We start from the raw sequence: 19,045 nt of genomic DNA, 5'->3' as shown, positions 1-19,045 counted from the left end.
CAGAGAAAAAGTGTGAATTAGAGACTGAAGGAATGACCATCCAGAGACTGCCTCACCTGGGGATCTATCCCAAAAACAACCACCAAAACCAGACACTATTGTGGATGCCAACAAGAGCTTGCTCACAGGAGCCTGATATAGCTGTCTCCTGAGAGGATCTACCAGTGCCTGACAAATACAGATGTGGATGCTCACAGTCATCTATTGGACAGATCACAGGGTCCCAATGAAGGAAGTAGAGAAAGTACCCAGGGAGCTGAAGGGGTTTGCAGCCCCATAGAAGGAACAACAACATGAACTAACCAGTACCTCCAGAGCTCCCTGGGACTAAACCACCAACCAAAGAAAACACATGGCAGGACTCATGGCTCCAGCTGCATATGTAGCAGAGGATGGCCTAGTCGGTCATCAATGGGAGGAGAGGCCCTTGGTCCTGTGAAGGTCCTATGCCCCAGTATAGGGGAATGCCTGGGCCAGGAAGCAGTGGGTTGGTGAGCAGGGGGAAGGGAGAAGGGATAGGCAGTTTTCAGAGGGGAAACCAGGAAAGGGGATAACATTTGAAATGTAAATAAAGAAAATATCTAATAAAAAAAATAAGATTCTAGTTTTCTCATAAGCACTCAGAATTCTCACACATTCTTCAACCATGTTCTAGCACTGCTACAGTTAATGGCACATGGGGGGGGGGGAAACCTCAGATAAACCCAAGTAAGGGTTAAAAACTGAAGGATAGAATACATTTATCCAAAGATTGAAAGAAAGAAGACAATCTCGGGCTGTTGTATGTTTACTGTCCCATTTGTGCGTTCTTAACAGACATGCAGAAGCTGCCCCTTCACGTTATACAGTTATGCTTTGACGGACACTTGCCTCCTGCAGGCCTGCATTATAATGATGAGATCATAGAAGATGGACAACGGGGTTTTTCAGCAAATGCAAGGACATGTCAGGGCTTCTCATACACAACGAGCTCCGCTCTTCAGCAGAAGTTACCAGAACAGTCACGCTCTGCATGCTGGGTACTGTTTTGGTAAGACTAGCAGGATGTTCCTCAGTCTGCTACCTGGAAATGAGAGTGGAATTAGAGAGAAGAGAAATAGAAATGTCATGACAGACCTTGCATAAGTCAAATGAGATCTGAATCGAGAACTACTTCATGTATATAAAATAGTGATTCACTTTCTCCCACTCCCTGTGTTGAGTAGGGTTTTCTGTCCCTTGTCACCCAAGAACTGCTGACAGTGCAGTAAAGTGGACATAACTGTACACACTAGTGGTTCCCACAGCAAGTACCCACCATCTCTGAGCCATCATCTCTGAAGACTGTCAATCACAGACTCCCTGTTACACTAATATTCAACATGACGCGTGTGCACATCCTCCGCTTGTCAGCATTGGCCTGTTTCCTTTAATTTATTAGATTGTGGCATAACGCACATTATTACTTCATCCTTAGAAAGATATTCTGTACATACCTTACAGAAAGGAAACGTTAATTTGAAGGTCATGTAGGGAAGGAGTAGTAAGGTAGGCACCTCGATTCTCCATGGCCTGCGGACTTTATATTTTCTATCTGTATCTGCTTGGAAGGTTATCTCCATCCCCACCCGGGAAAGAAACCTCCTGAGAGTGAGGACTATGTCTCCTCTGCACACACGGGGATGCGCAGTTTGTGGAATGCAGCAGGTTCCCTGAAGATAATGACCTAACTATGGGATTATACCTAGAAGATTGGGAGGACAGAGAATGGAGCGATAGTTCTCATGCACAGAAGCTGTAGCTGCGGTGCACAGGAGTTGTAGCTGCGGTGCGCAGGAGCTGTAGTTGCGGTGAGCCTGAGCTGTAGCTGTGATGCACAGGAGCTGTAGCTGTGGGGAACAGGAGCTGTAGCTGCAGTGAACAGGAGCTGTAGCTGTGATGCACAGGAGCTGTAGCTGCAGTGAACAGGAGCTGTAGCTGTGATGCACAGGAGCTGTAGCTGCAGTGAACAGGAGTTGTAGCTGCAATGCACAGGAACTGTAGCTATGATGCACAGGAGCTGTAGCTGCAGTGCACAGAAGCTGTAGCTGCGGTGCTCAGGAGCTGTAGTTGTGGTGAGCCTGAGCTGTAGCTGTGATGCACAGGAGCTGTAGCTGCAGTGAGCAGGAGCTGTAGCTGTGGGGAACAAGAGCTGTAGCTGTGATGCACAGCAGCTGTAGCTGCAGTGAACAGGAGCTGTAGCTGCAGTGCACAGGAACTGTAGCTGTGATGCACAGGAGCTGTAGCTGCGGTGCACAGGAGTTGTAGCTGCGGTGCACAGGAGCTGTAGCTGCGGTGCGCAGGAGCTGTAGTTGCGGTGAGCCTGAGCTGTAGCTGTGATGCACAGGAGCTGTAGCTGCGGTGAGCAGCAGCTGTAGCTATGGCATAAATATATAGACCGTAACTGTGATACATAGGAACTGTAGATGTGGTATATATAAGCCATAGCTGCAGTGCACTGGTACCATGGTGATGTTGTATAGGAGCTGTAGATGTGGTATGTATGAACCATAGCTGTGGTGTGTGGGAGCTATGCCTATGGTGCACAGGTATAGCTGTAGAATGTTATGTTTTATAAAAAAGGAAGAAAGATATGTTTGATAGAGCCAGGTATGGTGAGGTGAGAGGGATGCCTCACTGGGCTCATGCTGAGGCATCCCTTACCCGTGAGGTACAGCCCTACGATGGTACAGTATGGAATAGAGTTTATTAGGGGCATGGTAAGGAAAGTTGAGAAGGGAGTAGAGGCAGAGAAGGAGAGAGAGGGGAGAAGGAGGAAGAGAGGCTGGACAGGAACATATGGAGAGAAGGGGAAAGGAGATGGGGAGAGAGGGAGGAGAAAGGGGTCAGGGAGGGAAAAAAAGAGTCGGAGATAATAAAAGAGTGAGGAAAGGGCAAACAGCCCCTTTTATAGTAAGCCAGGCCTACCTGGCTATTGCCAGGTAACTGCTGGGTGGAGCCTAGACAGAATGCTAACATGATATACAGGCGCTATAGCTGTGGTGTACAGAAGCTGTAGACATGGTATATATGAATCATAGCTGTGGTATATTTGTTCTATAGCTGTGGTATACAGGAGCTATAGATATGTGTATGGGAGCTGGAAATGTGGTATATATGGAACATAACTGTGGTTGGTGAGAACTATAGCTGTGGCATACAGGAGCTGCAGTTGTGGTTTATAGGGGAGCTATAGCTGTGATGCACAGGAGCTGTAGCTGTGATGCACAGGAGCTATAGTTAAGTCATATAGGACACAGGAGCTGTAGCTGCAATACACTTGTGAGGAGCTCAGTCTTGGAATAGGACAAGAGGCACAGGAAATAGGGAAATCTAAGAAGTACTACTAAGTGTTAAAGATGTGATCACTGAATGGGAGAAAACAAGGACAGAGAGTCTTGGTTTCTCTTCAAAGGGCTCCGGCCATGGCTGTCCCTGTAAGGAGTGAAGTTGGAGGTAAAGCAGCATGAATCTTAGCTTTAGGTCTGTTTCTTAAGAGAGAAGAAGTTGCTATTAATATGGAAATATTCCTAGTTGTCTTGGAAGAATAGTTTGGGGAATTTTAGAGAGGGTGGACATGCATAGGAGACCCACAAGAGAAGGCTGTGATGGTGACAGAACAAAGATAGCAGGAGAAGATGCTCTGCTGGTCTTGGGTATGGTAGACCCCACCTCCCATGGCTTCTGAAAGTTAATGCAGATTATTTAAACATAGACCTACTGACCAACCTGCTTTCAAATCTCATTTCACCCTAGGAGTTATATGATATGACTCATGATACAGACATGCATGCATTTACATACACATATATACACATATGCATAGCCAACACATGCTCATACCCACAACATATATACATACATATATACTTACACACAAGCACACATACATTTGTATACACACATGTCCACATATGTTCACATATACACACATACATACATGTATGTATGTATACACATGTGCAGATACATGTGCAGGCCCACACACATGCTCGCACACACATACCTCACACACATAGTGCACATACATACATATATGCACAATGCACTCACACACACATATATATAAACATATACACTCATACATAATACACCCATGCACACATATATACTCATGTGTATGCACGCACATGCACACACACACACACACACACACACACACACACACACACACACACACACATTCTCTAAAGGGTACTCATCACCACTATGGACCTGCAGATGGCCCTCATCGTCTTCATTTAATTAATTCTGGTCACAATACATTAAACTGGTTTCAGTCCTCAGTAACAGGCCATATGAAGGTTTAAAACTTGGAATATCCAAGACACATTATGGAAAACAGAAGAAAATCAAGAAGGATGACCATTTGTGGATACTTCATTCCTCCTTAGAATAAGGAACATAACTCTCATGAAAGGTTATAGGTACAGAGACAAAATTGAGAGCTAAGATGAAAGGATGGACTATCCAGAGAGTACCCCATTTGGGAGTCCATCCCATCATCAGCCACCAAACCTAGATACTAATGCTCATGCCAGCAAGATACTGCTGAAGGGACCCTGATATTGCGGCCTCTTGTGAGGCTATGCCAGTGCCTGGTAAACACCGAAATGGATGCTCACAGCCAGCTACTGGATGGAACACAGGGTCTNCAATGGAGGAACTAGAGAAAGTACCCAAGTACCTGAAGGGGGCTGCAACCCTGTAGGTGGAACAACAACAGGAACTAACCAGTATCCCCTGGGTTTGTGTTTCTAGCTGCATATGTAGCAGAAGATGACCTACTCGGCCATCAGTGGGAATAGAGGCTCCTTGGTCTTCCAAACTCTATATGACCTAGCACAAGGCAAGGCCTGGGCCAAGTAGTGGGAGTGGGTGGGTAGGGGAACAGAGGTGGGGGGAGGGGTATGGGAAACTTTCAGGATAGCATTTGAAATGTAAATAAAGAAAATAATAATAAAAAAAAATTAAGTACCAATGCCCTTTCAAGATATTCAACTTTAAATAAACTACAGTTGTAATCATGAAAAAAAAATATTAAACAAATCAAAGGCTAACAAAACACTGGTCTATATAATTGCCATGAAGGAATATAATTACCTGGGGAAAAGAACACACTATGTTTGGTTTGCTCTTTTTTTTTTCTCTTGAATACTGTTCATGGCACTGAATTACAGAACTTTTTCATTTAAGTATATACAGTATTCCTTCTCATAACCCCTTCCATCTCCCATCCAGTCCTTCCCCAGGGTTACCACAGCATGCTGTAGACTTCTCAGAGGACCTTATGACCAAGAGGCTAGTTTCCTGTTGAAAAGTTATTTTTCTAACTAAATCACCCCCATTCACCGTAATCAGCAAAGACCCTGCCATCAAAACTGGGTCAAGTGTGATCTTGAAAAATTTAGTCATCAGTGTTCTAGGACTGATGAAGGAGGAGGGAGAGCCAGTCTTCTTTAACAGTGTGAGTCCTGGTAGGTCACCCACACTTCAGGGGATGGCCCCATACCCAGGACAGACAGACAGAGAGGAAGAGGAAGACAGAGAGGGGGAGGGGAGGGGAGACAGGGAGAACGGAGAACATATTGAAGGCAGATGAATCTGGAAAGTCAGGGGGAGAAATGGAGAAAGACCAAAATAGCTATTTGAAATTTTCAAATAACTAATACGAATACATTTTTAAATAAGTTGGTTTACAGATTTGTGTAGGAAACATAAGACCAAAACTCTGGCTCTGGGCAGTGAGATCTGACTGAGTGCTCTGAATAGATCTAAGCTCAGCAACACTGTGAGCTCCAGGACCTTTGCCAGTTTGCAGTGCCTCTCTCCTATTGCTTGTCTGTGTGCCATCTCTCCTATGCAGTGGCTCCTCTTGTAAAAGAAGCCACATTACTAAGATTCTGCACTTGGAGCCTGGTCATGTGATCAACAACAACGTTTCCTGTCCTTGGGTGTCAGGGTTAAATTGCAGGCCATTCACGATGGCCTGGAACGGTGCCTGAGTCAGAACAGCGACAAATATGAATATCTTTCCGTGGCAGCAGCCCAGAGACACTCTTGTAAAACATGTAGATCAGAGTGCAAGCCTTTACAGCTTTGGATCACAGAATATTTTTTAAAATGGGATCAGTGTGAAGTACTAAATGTTTTATTGATAACAGAAAGGTGACTAAGACCATGATGTGGCAGTACAGAGGGACTCACAGACACTGGACCAGAGATGGAAATAGAATTTGGAGGTAGAAGCTTTGCCCAGTATGTATAAAGCCCAAGATCACTATACTGGCCCACCCCACAAAGACACCAGAGAAATACTGAATTATAATAATGGCTGACATTTGAGCACTTAACAGTTATCAGTTATTAAGCACAATGTCACAGCAACTCTGCTAGACAGAAATATGGGGGACATCAAAGACCAGTCGTCGAAGAAATGATATAATTTACAGAACTCGGGACAACTGCTTCAAACCAGGCAGATTTTTTGTTTCAACTTATTTTATTTTCAACTGACAAACAAAATGACATAAATATCATCTATTTATGGAATATAAAAGAGATACCTTTGCATATTTACACTGTGGGGTGATTAGAACCTATCATCGGAGCAATCATTTCACGTGCCTACAAGTTTTCTGAATTAGGAATCCATAATCTTAGCGACTTTTGAATACGTCTTTTTCAAGCATTGGCTACACTGTTGTGCGCAGACGAACAATAGAGTGCCCATCTCACCTGCAAGCCCACCTCCATCTCCCGATAGGATTGGCTCCGCGATCACTCTGTGGCAAAGCTATAATCCACGCTGGCTCCAGCCCTGTGGTCAGTGTTCCCTCTTGGCTTTTTATGTGGATGGCGAGAGGCATAAATGGAAGTGTTAATGTCATTAGCAGAATGCTAGCTCTCCTCGATGGCCTTTAATAAATATGTGTGCATTATTCATGTAATTGCACCTGTGCCCGCACTGGGCTGTCAGGAGAGTATAATAGGTGAGCAGAATTCACAGGTCTGACGCCTCTTTCCCTCCCTACCACCATGCAGCATTTTGTGAGTTTCACTAACAGGAGTCCTAAAATAAATGACCTTTCCCAATGCCTGGGGTCCGGCCCTAACTGCAGTGTGCGTTTCTTTTCCTTCAAAGGATTTAACAACGAGAGAACGTGTGACAAGGAGTTCATCATACGGAGAACAGCCACCAATCGAGTCCTGAATGTCCTCCGCCACTGGGTCTCAAAGCATGCGCAGGTAATTCCGACTTTGCAGCAATAACTTTCAATGATTTTGCGTCTCGTTCCCTTTGCAAGTCGTTAACACAGGTAAACCATCTCCTGGCACACTGTGGTTAGAAGCCTTGGGATTTAGAAGCTAAGGAGGGAAGCTGTACAGGCAACATACAAAGAAAAACAGCCACACCCATGGCCAACGTTGCTGTCACATCTGCAGATAGTCTGACTGGGGCTCCCCCTTCCCTCAGATTCGAGGCAGCACCACAGAAACTGCCCTGGAGCATCTGGGGCACCTTTCTCAGGGTCCCCTCTGACCTGACCGGGGAGCCCAGCTGGAGAGGCCTCCATCGTCAGTGGTACCCATAGCCTCCGTAGGCAAATGTGACAGTGACTCCTTGAGGCCAAAAATGCATTTTTATCTGATCTGGGAGGGTTTCTCACCAATTCACAGAATGTCTTCCCTATGTTTCAGTTCCGAGTACTCTGTTTTTTCGTTGAATGAATTTCAGTTTTCCATTCAAAAACTTCGTAGAGTTTTTTTTTTTTTTTCTGCATTTGCAAAACAAAACCAGGCCTCTCTTTACCTTGTTAGTTCAGAAGATGCACAATTCTTTACTAACCTTATGTCCAGCCTCCCTGGAACTGATGTTGGCTGGTAGGCTATAAGGTGAGTTGGCGAAAGAGACCAGGGCCCTGATTGGCTCAGATCAAAGATATGGCAAAGTGTAAAGACCGTTTTGAGTTAAGCATGAAGCACAGCACTTTTGTGATTCAGACTCCTCCTGCTAAGAACAGGAGAGGGCCCTTTTGCCTCCCTGCACTTGGCCCTGAAGCACACTTGGCAGATGTGCCTGCCCTGAGCAGTGCGTGTCTGTCTCCGTTCCACTAGTTCTGCAGTCCTGGGCACATGGCGGAACGTCTGCTTGGTTGTTCAGTTGAACTGAGTTTACAATTTAAGGTTGCTGCTGTGCACTGCTCCACAAGGTCACTTTCTGCCCTTTAGTTTCCAGAGGCAGCCAAAACACAGGCTGAGTCTGCGGATGGACCCACAAGCTGGGCTCCGCACTACAGTATGTATTGGCGCTGCCGTGAAAAGGAAGCGTTTTCATGAAGCACATGTGTGCACACATGCACATACACACACCTCCTGTGTATCGTGTACACAATTCTCGGTCTCTGCAGGTAGCAGGGTTGTGCCGCGTTTAGCTCGTGTGGCACTGTTATCTTCTGAGGGACTTCTAGGCTGGGGAGTCAGCTCAGACCCATCACTCGTTCACGTGGCTGTCACATGATGATGCAGTTCAGGGCATTTCTGTTTTGTTTTGTTTTCTGGGTTTTTCTCTTGATTTTGAAGCCACTCACTCCACTTCCTTGAGACATCTCACAGACATGGAATGATGTTGGAAAGGGCGCTACAGCTGTGACTTTGGGTTACAGTTTTCTTCCTCCAACTCTGACCATGTCGGAAGGGACCGTTCAGATTTTCCTTTTCCTGGGCCCAGGGGACACCTTTAGGAGCATGAGATCAGACGAATGACTCAGTTAAACAAACGAGCTCCTTCCCCCACCGAATCCGTGCACAGGGCATTGCTACTGTTCTTTTTCTGTCTTCTCTCTTTGTCCACTACTGAGAGCTGTGTCCTGGGGTGAGTGGGGCAACTAACATCCATGCGGTCTCTGACCTCAAGGAGTTTCCAGCCATGGGAAAGGAGGCTACTCTCAGCCATTGTGCTTATCGTAATTCCTGTGCTCTTGTGGTTGCCTCAGACTTTCAGGCAGAGGACCAGAGGCTTGGGGTGGGGGGTGGGGCGCGGTGGAGAGTGGGGACAGGCAGAGGACGAAAAGACTTCGAACCCTTAAGGAGAGTTACCAGGCTACCTAAGAAGGACGGGAAAGAGCTCCTGAAAGAAACCCGGCCACAGCCCTGCTCACCCGCCAGTGGGAGGTCAAGATGGCAGGGGTCAGAGAGAGCTGCAGGGTTTCCTGAGACACGGGGAAGGGACAGAGTTGCTTCTCCATCAGTCAGCTGCAGAAGACAGTTTGAGGAAGCCCTCAGCCATATGCCCTGAGGGAGGAGGCCACATAAGGTGTTTGCTGGGGCACAGTGAGGAACTCTGCAGGCTGAGTGTGAGGGGTTACCTAATCCCACTGGGAGAGGCTGGAAGTGCCAGATTGCAAACCCAGGACCTAGGGGAGTCGGAAATGACTCACCAGAGGCCAAACATTACCTGGGTCAGGTAAGCTGGCCAAGGTGTCCAGCAGAGTCCTCTTCAAAATCCCATCAACATGCCCACAAGAGGCAAGCTAAGCACTGTGCCTCTGTCACAGCCAGAGGAGCCAAAGCCCCGGTCCACCTGCATATCACACCAGACTCAGCTCTTTCTCCCCCAAGCTGAGGTGGACGGTCAAGGTGGAGGGAGCTGAAGGAACCTTTTGTGCCACTTCCCAGGCTTAGACCAGGCCAGGTGTGGACAGAGTCACACATGTTATTTGTGGGAACTGCACAAGACTGTGGTTGCAGCCAAAAGGCCCTGGGAGGGTGGCACCTGCAGACAGTGGAGGCTGGCTTACAGCAACTGAACAGGCCTGGCTAGAGGCCATGAGGGTGACTGGTGACTCCATTCACGGTCCGGCTTCTGTTCAGAGCCCACTTCACTGGTTGCGTTCAAAAACCTAGCCGTCAAGTTTCTAAGTCAGTTCAGTCTTCTTACAGGAATTTTGTGGCAAACTCAGAAAAACATATTTATCTGAAAAAAAATGAAGGACTTTTAAATTCATATTGAATTATATGGTTTCTTCCTTCTTATTGAGCTGTGATAGACTTCACATAAACGGTCCTGAGCTTAAGTGATCACTATAAGTTCAGTGATCACTATAGTGACCAAATCCCTGATATCCCACCCTGGTCAAGACAGAGAGCCAATTCCTTAATAGCTGAGGTAATATTCCAGTGAGAGGCATGAGTCTGTGCTAACAAGGCTCTCATCACTGAGGGTGGGAGGTAAAGACTGATTTACAATGAGACCCCTGCTCTGGCATTTGCTGGCTCTGTGTCTCAGGAAAACCTTTCACCCAGGTTCCCAACTTCTTCCCCTAGAACAATCCAGAAAATGGCAGTTCTTCCTGTGAGCTATGGGGATAATGACATTAGGTGGCTCATGTAGTGAGGCTGGAATAGATGGCTGCTCTTGGGGGCGGGAGCCTTGTGTCTACACCCTGACCTCAGGTAAGCAGAATGTCAGCCCTGCGGCTGACGGGCAAAGCTGCTGAATCCTCGGAGGGCGTCTGCTGCCCTCCTGGTCTTTAGGAGATTGGTAGAAATGCTGCACTTTATCTGCACTGCCCAGCCCAGTGGCTTCGGAACACATGTGGCTGATTGGTCTCCTGGGGGTAGCTAGCATGGTAGAAGCATTGAGGTTTTATCACTTAATTAAAATGAAATCGCTATAAACACAAACCAGAGATCTGTCAGGAAAGGACCCAAGGCTGAGACCGGAGTTCTTGCAGCCTTGCCCCCATGGTCTCTGGCACAGCCATGGTAGGAAGCTGAGAAGGAGGGCCCCTTCCTTGTGGAGGAAAAAAACCAAACCTTTACATAATTCCAGTGTGGTAGTGAAATCACAGGAGAAGATGGAAGCCCCCCCTCCCCTGGAAAGAAAGGACCAGAGTGCCTCCCTGTGTCCTGCCATAGAAATAGGAATGTACCCGAGTGAGTCACAGAGACCAGAGAAGCAGGCTTTGGTGCTATTGATCCCCACTGGGAAGCTTGCAAGGATGTCTGGGTCAGAGGGCAAGCAACTGACTCCCTCCCTCCCGACTGTTGCTTATTTTGTCAGTGGTTTATTTTATTTATTTTTTTTTATTTCTTGGCTTCATGCTGCAAAACACAGAACTCAGTGTCTCGTCAGAGAGTTCAGATGCATCCTTTGTTCTAGATCTGAAGTGTGGGTTGAGTCAGGACAAGCACCGCACAGCTTTTGGCGTGGGTGGGAGAATGCAATTTGTAAGAAACCACTGAACAGGCAGCTGCTGTCACCTGTACTGACAGCTCTTGGCCGACCGACCACGCTGTCCTATCCCAGGGCTCAGTCCCTCTGTCTATGCCCATTCCTGCTTTTGTCCATCTGCTTCCAGTACTTTTCCATCCACGTGCCCAGCCTCCCCTCAGCTCCCAAGCAGTGGCTCTTCCTTTCCACTCGTGAGGCAGCCTCGGTGCAGGGATGCCTAACCACTGAGCTCTCTACAGGATGAGGATAACTGTCTGTGCTTCAGGGCTCTCTGCCCCACAAGAGTGCTTCCTGTCTTGAGTCTCCTGAAGATGCCCAGGGATGTACACTCCCACCACACCCCCAATTTTCACCACAGGCAGGTGTTGGTGCCCTGAACAAAAGAGGATGCGTTGGCTGCTTTAGCACAATCTAGAGGCCAGCTTAAGGTTTGCTGTTGTTTAGTTATGATATGGGGAACCAGGCCTTTTATGAGGGTCTTTTAAATTCTTTACTTAGGAGGTAGCCTCTCTGTGGGGATGCATTTATTTTTGTCACAGCCTTGTAATTTTACAAATGTCTCCAAATCTTCTATTATTCTCTATGTGTCAGTCACTGTGCTAAGCTCTCGGGGGTAACTCATTGCCCTTGCTTTTCACTTCTGAGGGGAAGAAGGCAGATGTTGCCCCGCTCTACAGAAGGGGTCACTTGGCTCTGAGTTAGTGTTTTTCTCTGATCACATGGAAAGCAACAGGCAGTGCCCAGATCTCCACCCAGCCTCCTGGCTATGCAGTCTGTGCTCCCAAACCCTGACCTAACAGCCTCTCTGTCTATCCAGTCAACTCTTGGGGTATTGCAAGCTCAAGGTATAAAACAGGAAACCCCACTTCTGATACAAAATAACCATATTGACCCTGGCAGTGCTTTTTGGTTCTATTTCTAAATATTACCCTAGAAACATTTCTTTCTTGTCCAACTCTGTTTTCTGTTGTTCAACACATAGGATTTATATCTACTATAGATTAGCATGGGGCAGAACACAATGTCCCTCTGACGACTGCTGGAGCACCACTCAGTTTTAGATATTGACAATCATATAGAGGCCTTAAGACATTCCACCTTAATAGACAGCTTGGAAGATGTCCCAGTGCTCAAAGGTATTAACATGCATCAAAGTTCCTGAGCCTCTCCACAGCAAGTGGAGATAACAGGCAAAGGAGATGCAATTTAATCTCAACCTGAGATGCTGATGGTAATGAAATAATTCTTTTTAATACCAGGTTCATTGTCTAGTGCTCCAGTCCTGCAAATGGCCTCATACATAATCAAACTGGATGGTCTGTGGGCTATGTACTTTCTTACCCCTTCATAACTGGTGTCCATGACTTCTAGTTGTCCACCAATTCCTGACAACGAAGGGACTCTAGGTATCTAGTAGTATAAAGGATTGTTCTGCTCACAAACTCACCTTTCCCACAGCAGGAGCCAACAGAAAATAGAGAGTGCTCTGCTTAACCGACTTAGGCCAGCAACTCTAGCTTCTCAGTACACCCTAGGTTTCTAAACTCCAATGACAACCTTGGTCTTTACAGCATTTGAGCCTGCTGTGGCTCTCCTTTGACCTTTGTCACCCCTCTGAGTGAGACCAGGGACATCCTGTTCCCTCTTAGTTCTTAAAGATCCTGGATCAAAAGGGACTCCAGGGGAAGAAGCCTGACCACCTGAGCAGAAGTGTGTCCCAGAGTGAGCTTTCTCATTGGGGACCTGGGCGAGTGATCTGCCTGGAGTTCTAATACAAAACTGAATTACTCGTCAGACTCAAATATTAAATGTAAGCTATTATCTGAGAAGTTTGTGTTTACTTTTTGTGTCTGTGAATCCTGGGCACTCTCTGGGATCTGTTTTGTGTGTGTGTGTGTGTGTTTGTTTGTTTGTTTGTTTAGGTTGGTTTTGTTTTAGCTTTTTCCTTTTTGTTCTTTGGGTTTTTTTTTTTCCTTCCCTGGCTAGATGAACAGGCCATCAAGTTTTCTTATTGATTCTTATTGAAAAATCCTAGTTTAATAACTTGCCACATTCCCCTCACCCTCTCTCCATCTCTATGTTTGTCCTTTAAAGTCCCCTTAAGCTCACCAGGTTTCTCTTAGTAGTGATGAGGCATTTATAATGGGGCCCATTAGACGGTGTGAAGTAGAGTGAGCAGTTAAGGCACTGGTGTCCTTGAGGGCCACGCTTTCTCTTCTCCTTTGTCGCTATGACTTCTACTAAAGTACTAAAAGTCAGTTTCCCACAGAACCTCTAAGAACCTTTTGGCAATGGAAAGTGAAGTCAATTTCTTATTGACTAAGAAATCACTAAGAATTAGCACATCAAATCTGACTGCTTTGATAGACTCTTGTGATTATATTCTGATGTTGGTTTCTGTGTGGTGGTTTGAATATGCTTGGCCCAAGGAGTGGTACTATTTGGAGGTGTGGCCTTATTGGAGTAGGTGTGCTTTGTTGGAGGAAGTGTGTCACTGTGGGCATGGGCTTTAAGACTCATCCTAGCTGCCCAGAAGCCAGTTTCAAGCTGCCTTAGGAACAAGAGGTGGGACTCTCAGCTCCTCCAGCCCCAACATCTGCCTGGATGCTGCCATGTTCCCACTTTGATGATAATGGACTGAACCTCTGAATCTGTAAGATAACCCCAATTAAACATCCTTTATAGGAGTCACCTTGGACATGGAGTCTGTTCACAGCAGTAAAACCGTAACTAAGGCAAGGTATTGTGGGAGTAAGGCTGCCTACTCCTCTTTAGTTTCTTTCTTCTCTCACAATCGCCCTTGGACCTCGGAAGCATGACTGAGGACTGTGAGGTACAGCCTCACAGGAGAATGATGGCCAGACACGTGCTATGATGTCATCAGTCCTTGTTTCCCTTGGACCAGGGCTTTCACCGCTTCAGAGCATCCTGATGACACCAGGAGCCAACCTCACACTCATGCAGCCCCTCGCTCCCTCAGTCCCTGGCTCGTGCTACCTGCTGCCCCTTTTCTGTGTTTCTTTCCCCATCTTTGCTCCCCGATGTCATTAACTTGAGCTCCGAGTCTCTGCATCAGGCCTTCCCTTGGATTGACATCAACAGTGCTGCCTATGGACTGAGTGTCTCCCCTGTGGGGCAGAACCGAGTTGTCTCCAATTCTTTGCATCAGCCTTTTTACATGGATGGACCACATCGTCTCCTGGTGCTTTTCTAAGGTTTAGATGAGAAGTGAGCTCAAGGATCACTGCACCAACAGTTGACATTGTCCAACTAGAAGATATAAATACTGGAATTAAAAGCAGTGTGCATCAGGCCCTTGTAGATTGTCTCCCTCCCATCTTTGTTATTGTCTGATCCTTTTACATTAGCCACCTTTCTAGAACCCTAATAGAAAGCACTGCCTCTGGAAAAAAAAAAATCTGTCCAAACCTTTCTCCCTCGTGCTTGTTTTAAATCAGGATTTTTTTTTTTTTTTTTTTTTTTTTTTTTTTTGTCTTTCTTGTCTTGGCTTAAAGGGGAAAGCTTGGGAACTATTTAATTTCAGGATTAAGGAGCAAGCAGTATTTCCAAATTCTAATAAGTTCAGCTGTTGAGGACTAGAGGCTAACTTTTCATAAGTCGCGAACTCAGAGTCCTTCATCAGAAAGCAGCTGAAGGAATGTTTTCCTAGGCAGCACTTTCCTTTCTGGGTACTTGGTGTCACTACCACCATTGGCCTCTAACCAGCATTTTCGTTTTAATATACATCTGCATTTTGTACTCTGCCTTCTCCTAGTACCTTACACTTCACTTTTGCTAAACTGCTTTCCCATATCATCAGTTTAAGATTTAGGCGGTTCATCACCTCCTATCCTCTAGTGGACTTGTGCTCATTCAGTCAAGAGATATGTGTGGGCCAGTCAGGAACAAGGCAGTGTGAGAGAGGCTGTGGGCCAGCCAGGAACAAGGCAGTGTGAGAGAGGCTAAGGGTTAATTGTGCCTAGAGTTTAGTACCTGGCCTGTTTAGGCTTCAAGGTGATAGTTGAGCATAGGTTTCCTTCATGCTAATCCTCTTTATAGTTTCAAGAACTCTCATAGTTAAGGAGTGACTAGTAAGCATTGAACAGATATTGGGAAATGTAGAATACTGTGCTATCTCTTTGCAGGGTCTACTTTCAAACTTCTTGTCCTTCCTTGTGTTTTCCCATGAATACTTTGTATCCATTATGCAAAGGAAGAGGCTGTTATTCTTTTGTAGCTGGGTAATAGTGATCTTGAAATTCCTTGTGCTTTACAGTGTCTACAGAGGGAGGAGCTGATGCAGAGTCAGTGTAGCCTAGAGATGTGAACATGGGCAAGCCAGAGTGTAACAGGAGTGGGACAAGGTGAGCTGGTCTCTTTCGAGGACCCCCATACCAGCTTTTAGCCAGGGCAGCCCCTCCTAAGGTTGGCTTTCAATTTTAAACTTCTACCAAACATGTCTTCCTTTTGACACCTGATGACTGATGGTCACAATGACACATTGCAAAACAATACTGACATCTGCAAGTTCATGTTTAAGATCAAGTCTCAAACAACAACTCATAATATTTTAAATGAGTTTGTGATGCTGTGTTGGGTCCTGTTCACAGTATGGGCCCCACCGGCCACGAGGTGGACACAGAGTGGAAAGCATGGTTGGCTTAAAGGAGTGGGACCTTTACTTCATTGTGATGAGGCCTGCAGAGAATCATCCCAAGCCTGTATCCCAGAGAGACTATGCAGCATCTTTTTCTGCAGCACAATGTAAATTCTTCCCTTGTGTAGTTCAGGAAGGCAGAAAGTCAATGTATACTTTTCTTTCTTTTTTTTTTTTTTGAATGTCAACCTGACCCCCAGTCTCTAGGTTTAGGACCCAGCACATCCTATGCACCTGCTTTATAGACCTTTGTTTGTGGTTTTAAACTTGTTTCTGCTGACCTGATCTGCTCTGCATGGTCCCCATTTTTAAAATCTCTGGCCACTGCTAGACCACACTGCTGATTACAGTCACAGTTCCCTGTCTCCTTGGATTATCCTTACTGATTTAGATTTCCCCAGTGCCCTGGGGTCGCCTTGGCCACACGTAGCTTTACTTGACTCTTACCCTGCTCTCTGGAAAGAATGCTCAGGCTACCAGTACAGGTTAGTGTCCATGCTAGGGCTTATCTATTCACAGACTTTATTGTCTTCCCCTCTTTTCTCCAGAAGTTGGACTAGAACCAAGGACCTTGGAACATTCTGGACCAATGTTCTTCCACTGAGCTCCATATAGTCCATCCCTGTTTTTATTTTCTATTTCCAAGTGTGTGTTTGTGGGAGTGGGGTGGGGTCTAAGTTACCCAAGTTGGCCTTGAATTCACTCAATAGCTAAGGCTGACCTTGAATTTCCAATCCCCCTGCCTCAGCTCCACAGTAGCTGAGATTTACAGTCTTACGTGAGCAGGTCTAATTTAAGGATTACTTTTCTGTTGTGTGGTTAAATCTTACTAATGCAAACCGCTTTGTTCAGACTGGAACCGGTATCCGAAGATTATTGGGTACAAGTGAAAATCAGTTCCAGACTCAAGCGGCATTCACATCACAGGCTGCTGTCCCTGCAGGTTAGAGGTTTTAACTGCACAGACCGCACACCGGTGCCAGGCAAGCATCAGACTATGGGAAGCCATGGGACTCAGCTCTGGGGATGGGTAACTGCAGTCTGAGCTTCCCAGGGACTGCCAGAGCTGGCTAGCAGGTCCCCGGGCCTGCAGAGAGACCGGGAGCATCTGGTTCTCCAGCTCTTTGTCACTTAGGAACCACTGGATGCATCAGAAGAGCTGAGAACAGAGTGGGGGCCCATGGGCTGGATCCACCCTCAGCCTAAGGAAAAGGGGGGCGGAGATCTCTGCCTGGGTCCCACGTGGAGGAGAGAGTCCTTGGCTTGGCGTGGTGGAAGCCATGGTTGGGAGAGCTGGAAGACCTTCTGCGAGAGATTAGCGGTCGGCTCTTTAGACGAAGACCTGTTCCATTGCTCCCCACAGAGGATCCTGATGAAAAAAGACAGTCCACAACTTTAAGGCATTTATTGCCATGGCAGAGAGTGGTGATGAGTAAAGCCATACCCCACCTTCTCAGGGCGGGCCCGTGGTTAAATACCTTTTGCAGGGGGGAATGTCTGGGAAGGAGAGTTTATTGGTTAAGCCCTTCAGACGGTTAGGTACCTCATTAAAATGAAGATCTGTCTTGAGGCTACGTGACCTGTGGTTTTCTACCTGTGGAGGGGCTTGCCCTTATGTGACTGATGGCCACAGACCTATGGAGAGCTGCTGCCTCATGTCAGGGGCCTGGCATTGAGGAGCGTGGCAAAACACCTACTGTCCCTTGCAGGGTCACCAGGGTTTCAAACCTAGCTCAACCAGAAAACAGGCTGCCTTTCATGGTTCCACATACCCCCAAGCCAGTCTCACTAGTAGTGGGTCCATAGTTGTTCCCTTCTAAAGGACTGCGCAGCCTTTGGCCAGCACTATAGGAGTCCAAATCAGGCTCTGCTTTTTGCTGCCTGTTGAAGTTTAAATGAGAAGCCCTGTACATCTGAGGCTCTGTTCTTTGCTCACTTGAAATGGTACTCGCACCTAGCATGGGGTGAGCTGGCACCAAGCCTGAGACAGTCATTGTCAGGCTCATCTCTCCGGTTCTTCTCTTGGCAATCACTGTGAGTAAGCGTCCATTGTGCGCAGTCCCACCTAGAGACTTGTGACCTGCTCTCTCCGGCTGCTGCCTCTCTGCTGTGCTTTGATTGTCTCAGCCTCCACTGCTGCTCTAAGTCTCAGCAGAGCAGAGTCCCTTCTGTCCCCCATCACCTTCTCAAACCTATGCTCTAAGTGTCTTTAGCTACTGTTTCCTCCACCTGCCCATCCACCCACCCACCTGCCCATCCACCTGCCCATCCACCCATCCACCTGCCCATCCACCCATCCACCTGCCCATCCACCCACCCACCTGCCCATCCACCCACCCACCTGCCCATCCACCCATCCACCTGCCCATCCAACCACCCACCTGCACATCCATCCACCCACCTGCCCATCCATCCACCCACCTGCCCATCCACCTATCCACCTGCCCATCCACCCACCCACCTGCCCATCCACCCACCCACCTGCCCATCCACTCATCCACCTGCCCATCCACCCACCACCTGCCCATCCACCCATCCACCCATCCACCTGTCCATCCACCCACCCACCTGCCCATCCACCTGCCCATCCACCCACCCACCTGCCACAGGTGCTCTGCCTTCCCCAGCACCTGCATATTGACTTTCTCAACTGTTGTTGTCAAAAGAATAAGAGACAGATTGAAATGTGACACTCCATATTTCCTGGTGCCCTCACTTTTCTTCTTTTCTTCTTATTTTTTTTCTTTTTCCTTTTTCTTTTCAACCCCTTAATGATTCTGTCTCAGTGCCTGTGATTCATTAACTTGAAGCAGAGGGACATGGAGATCATGTGGAAATAATGAGTTCTGAGATAGGCTCAGAGACTTCCTCTGGTCTCAGGTCCTGCTCTCCTGCTGTTTACCAGACAGCTGGACAGATCTGGCACAGGTACCTCTCAATAGCGTGGTGGCCCAGCAGTGCCATCTTGTGGACAATGAGCTTCACTGAGACAAGGCTCGGGAAATGCAGCCAAAATTACATTCTATGATGCAATGCAATCAGCCAGACTTATAAATATCCTCTCTCTGGATTTAAATAAGGGGAAATGCCTTCCCTTCCAGATTTATATTTCTTTTTCATTAGAAAGAACATTC

General features: G+C 46.9%; 1 protein-coding gene across 2 annotated transcripts in view; it reads left to right on the top strand.

The window, feature by feature from the left end:
* Rasgrf2 (Ras protein specific guanine nucleotide releasing factor 2) overlaps positions 1 to 19,045 on the top strand; it is a 224,423-nt gene that overhangs the window by 172,589 nt on the left and 32,789 nt on the right. For both annotated transcript variants that reach the window (XM_021208621.2, XM_029544116.1), the window contains exon 18: positions 7,163 to 7,266. In XM_021208621.2, the coding sequence (XP_021064280.1) occupies positions 7,163 to 7,266 (104 nt within the window). The remainder of the gene's footprint in view (positions 1 to 7,162; positions 7,267 to 19,045) is intronic.

The sequence above is a fragment of the Mus pahari genome, chromosome 11 (genome assembly GCF_900095145.1).
Source record: "Mus pahari chromosome 11, PAHARI_EIJ_v1.1, whole genome shotgun sequence".
Classification (NCBI taxonomy): Eukaryota; Metazoa; Chordata; class Mammalia; order Rodentia; family Muridae; genus Mus; species Mus pahari.
The sequence above is the reverse complement of the archived record's forward strand: the minus strand, read 5'-3'. Positions and strand labels throughout refer to the sequence as shown.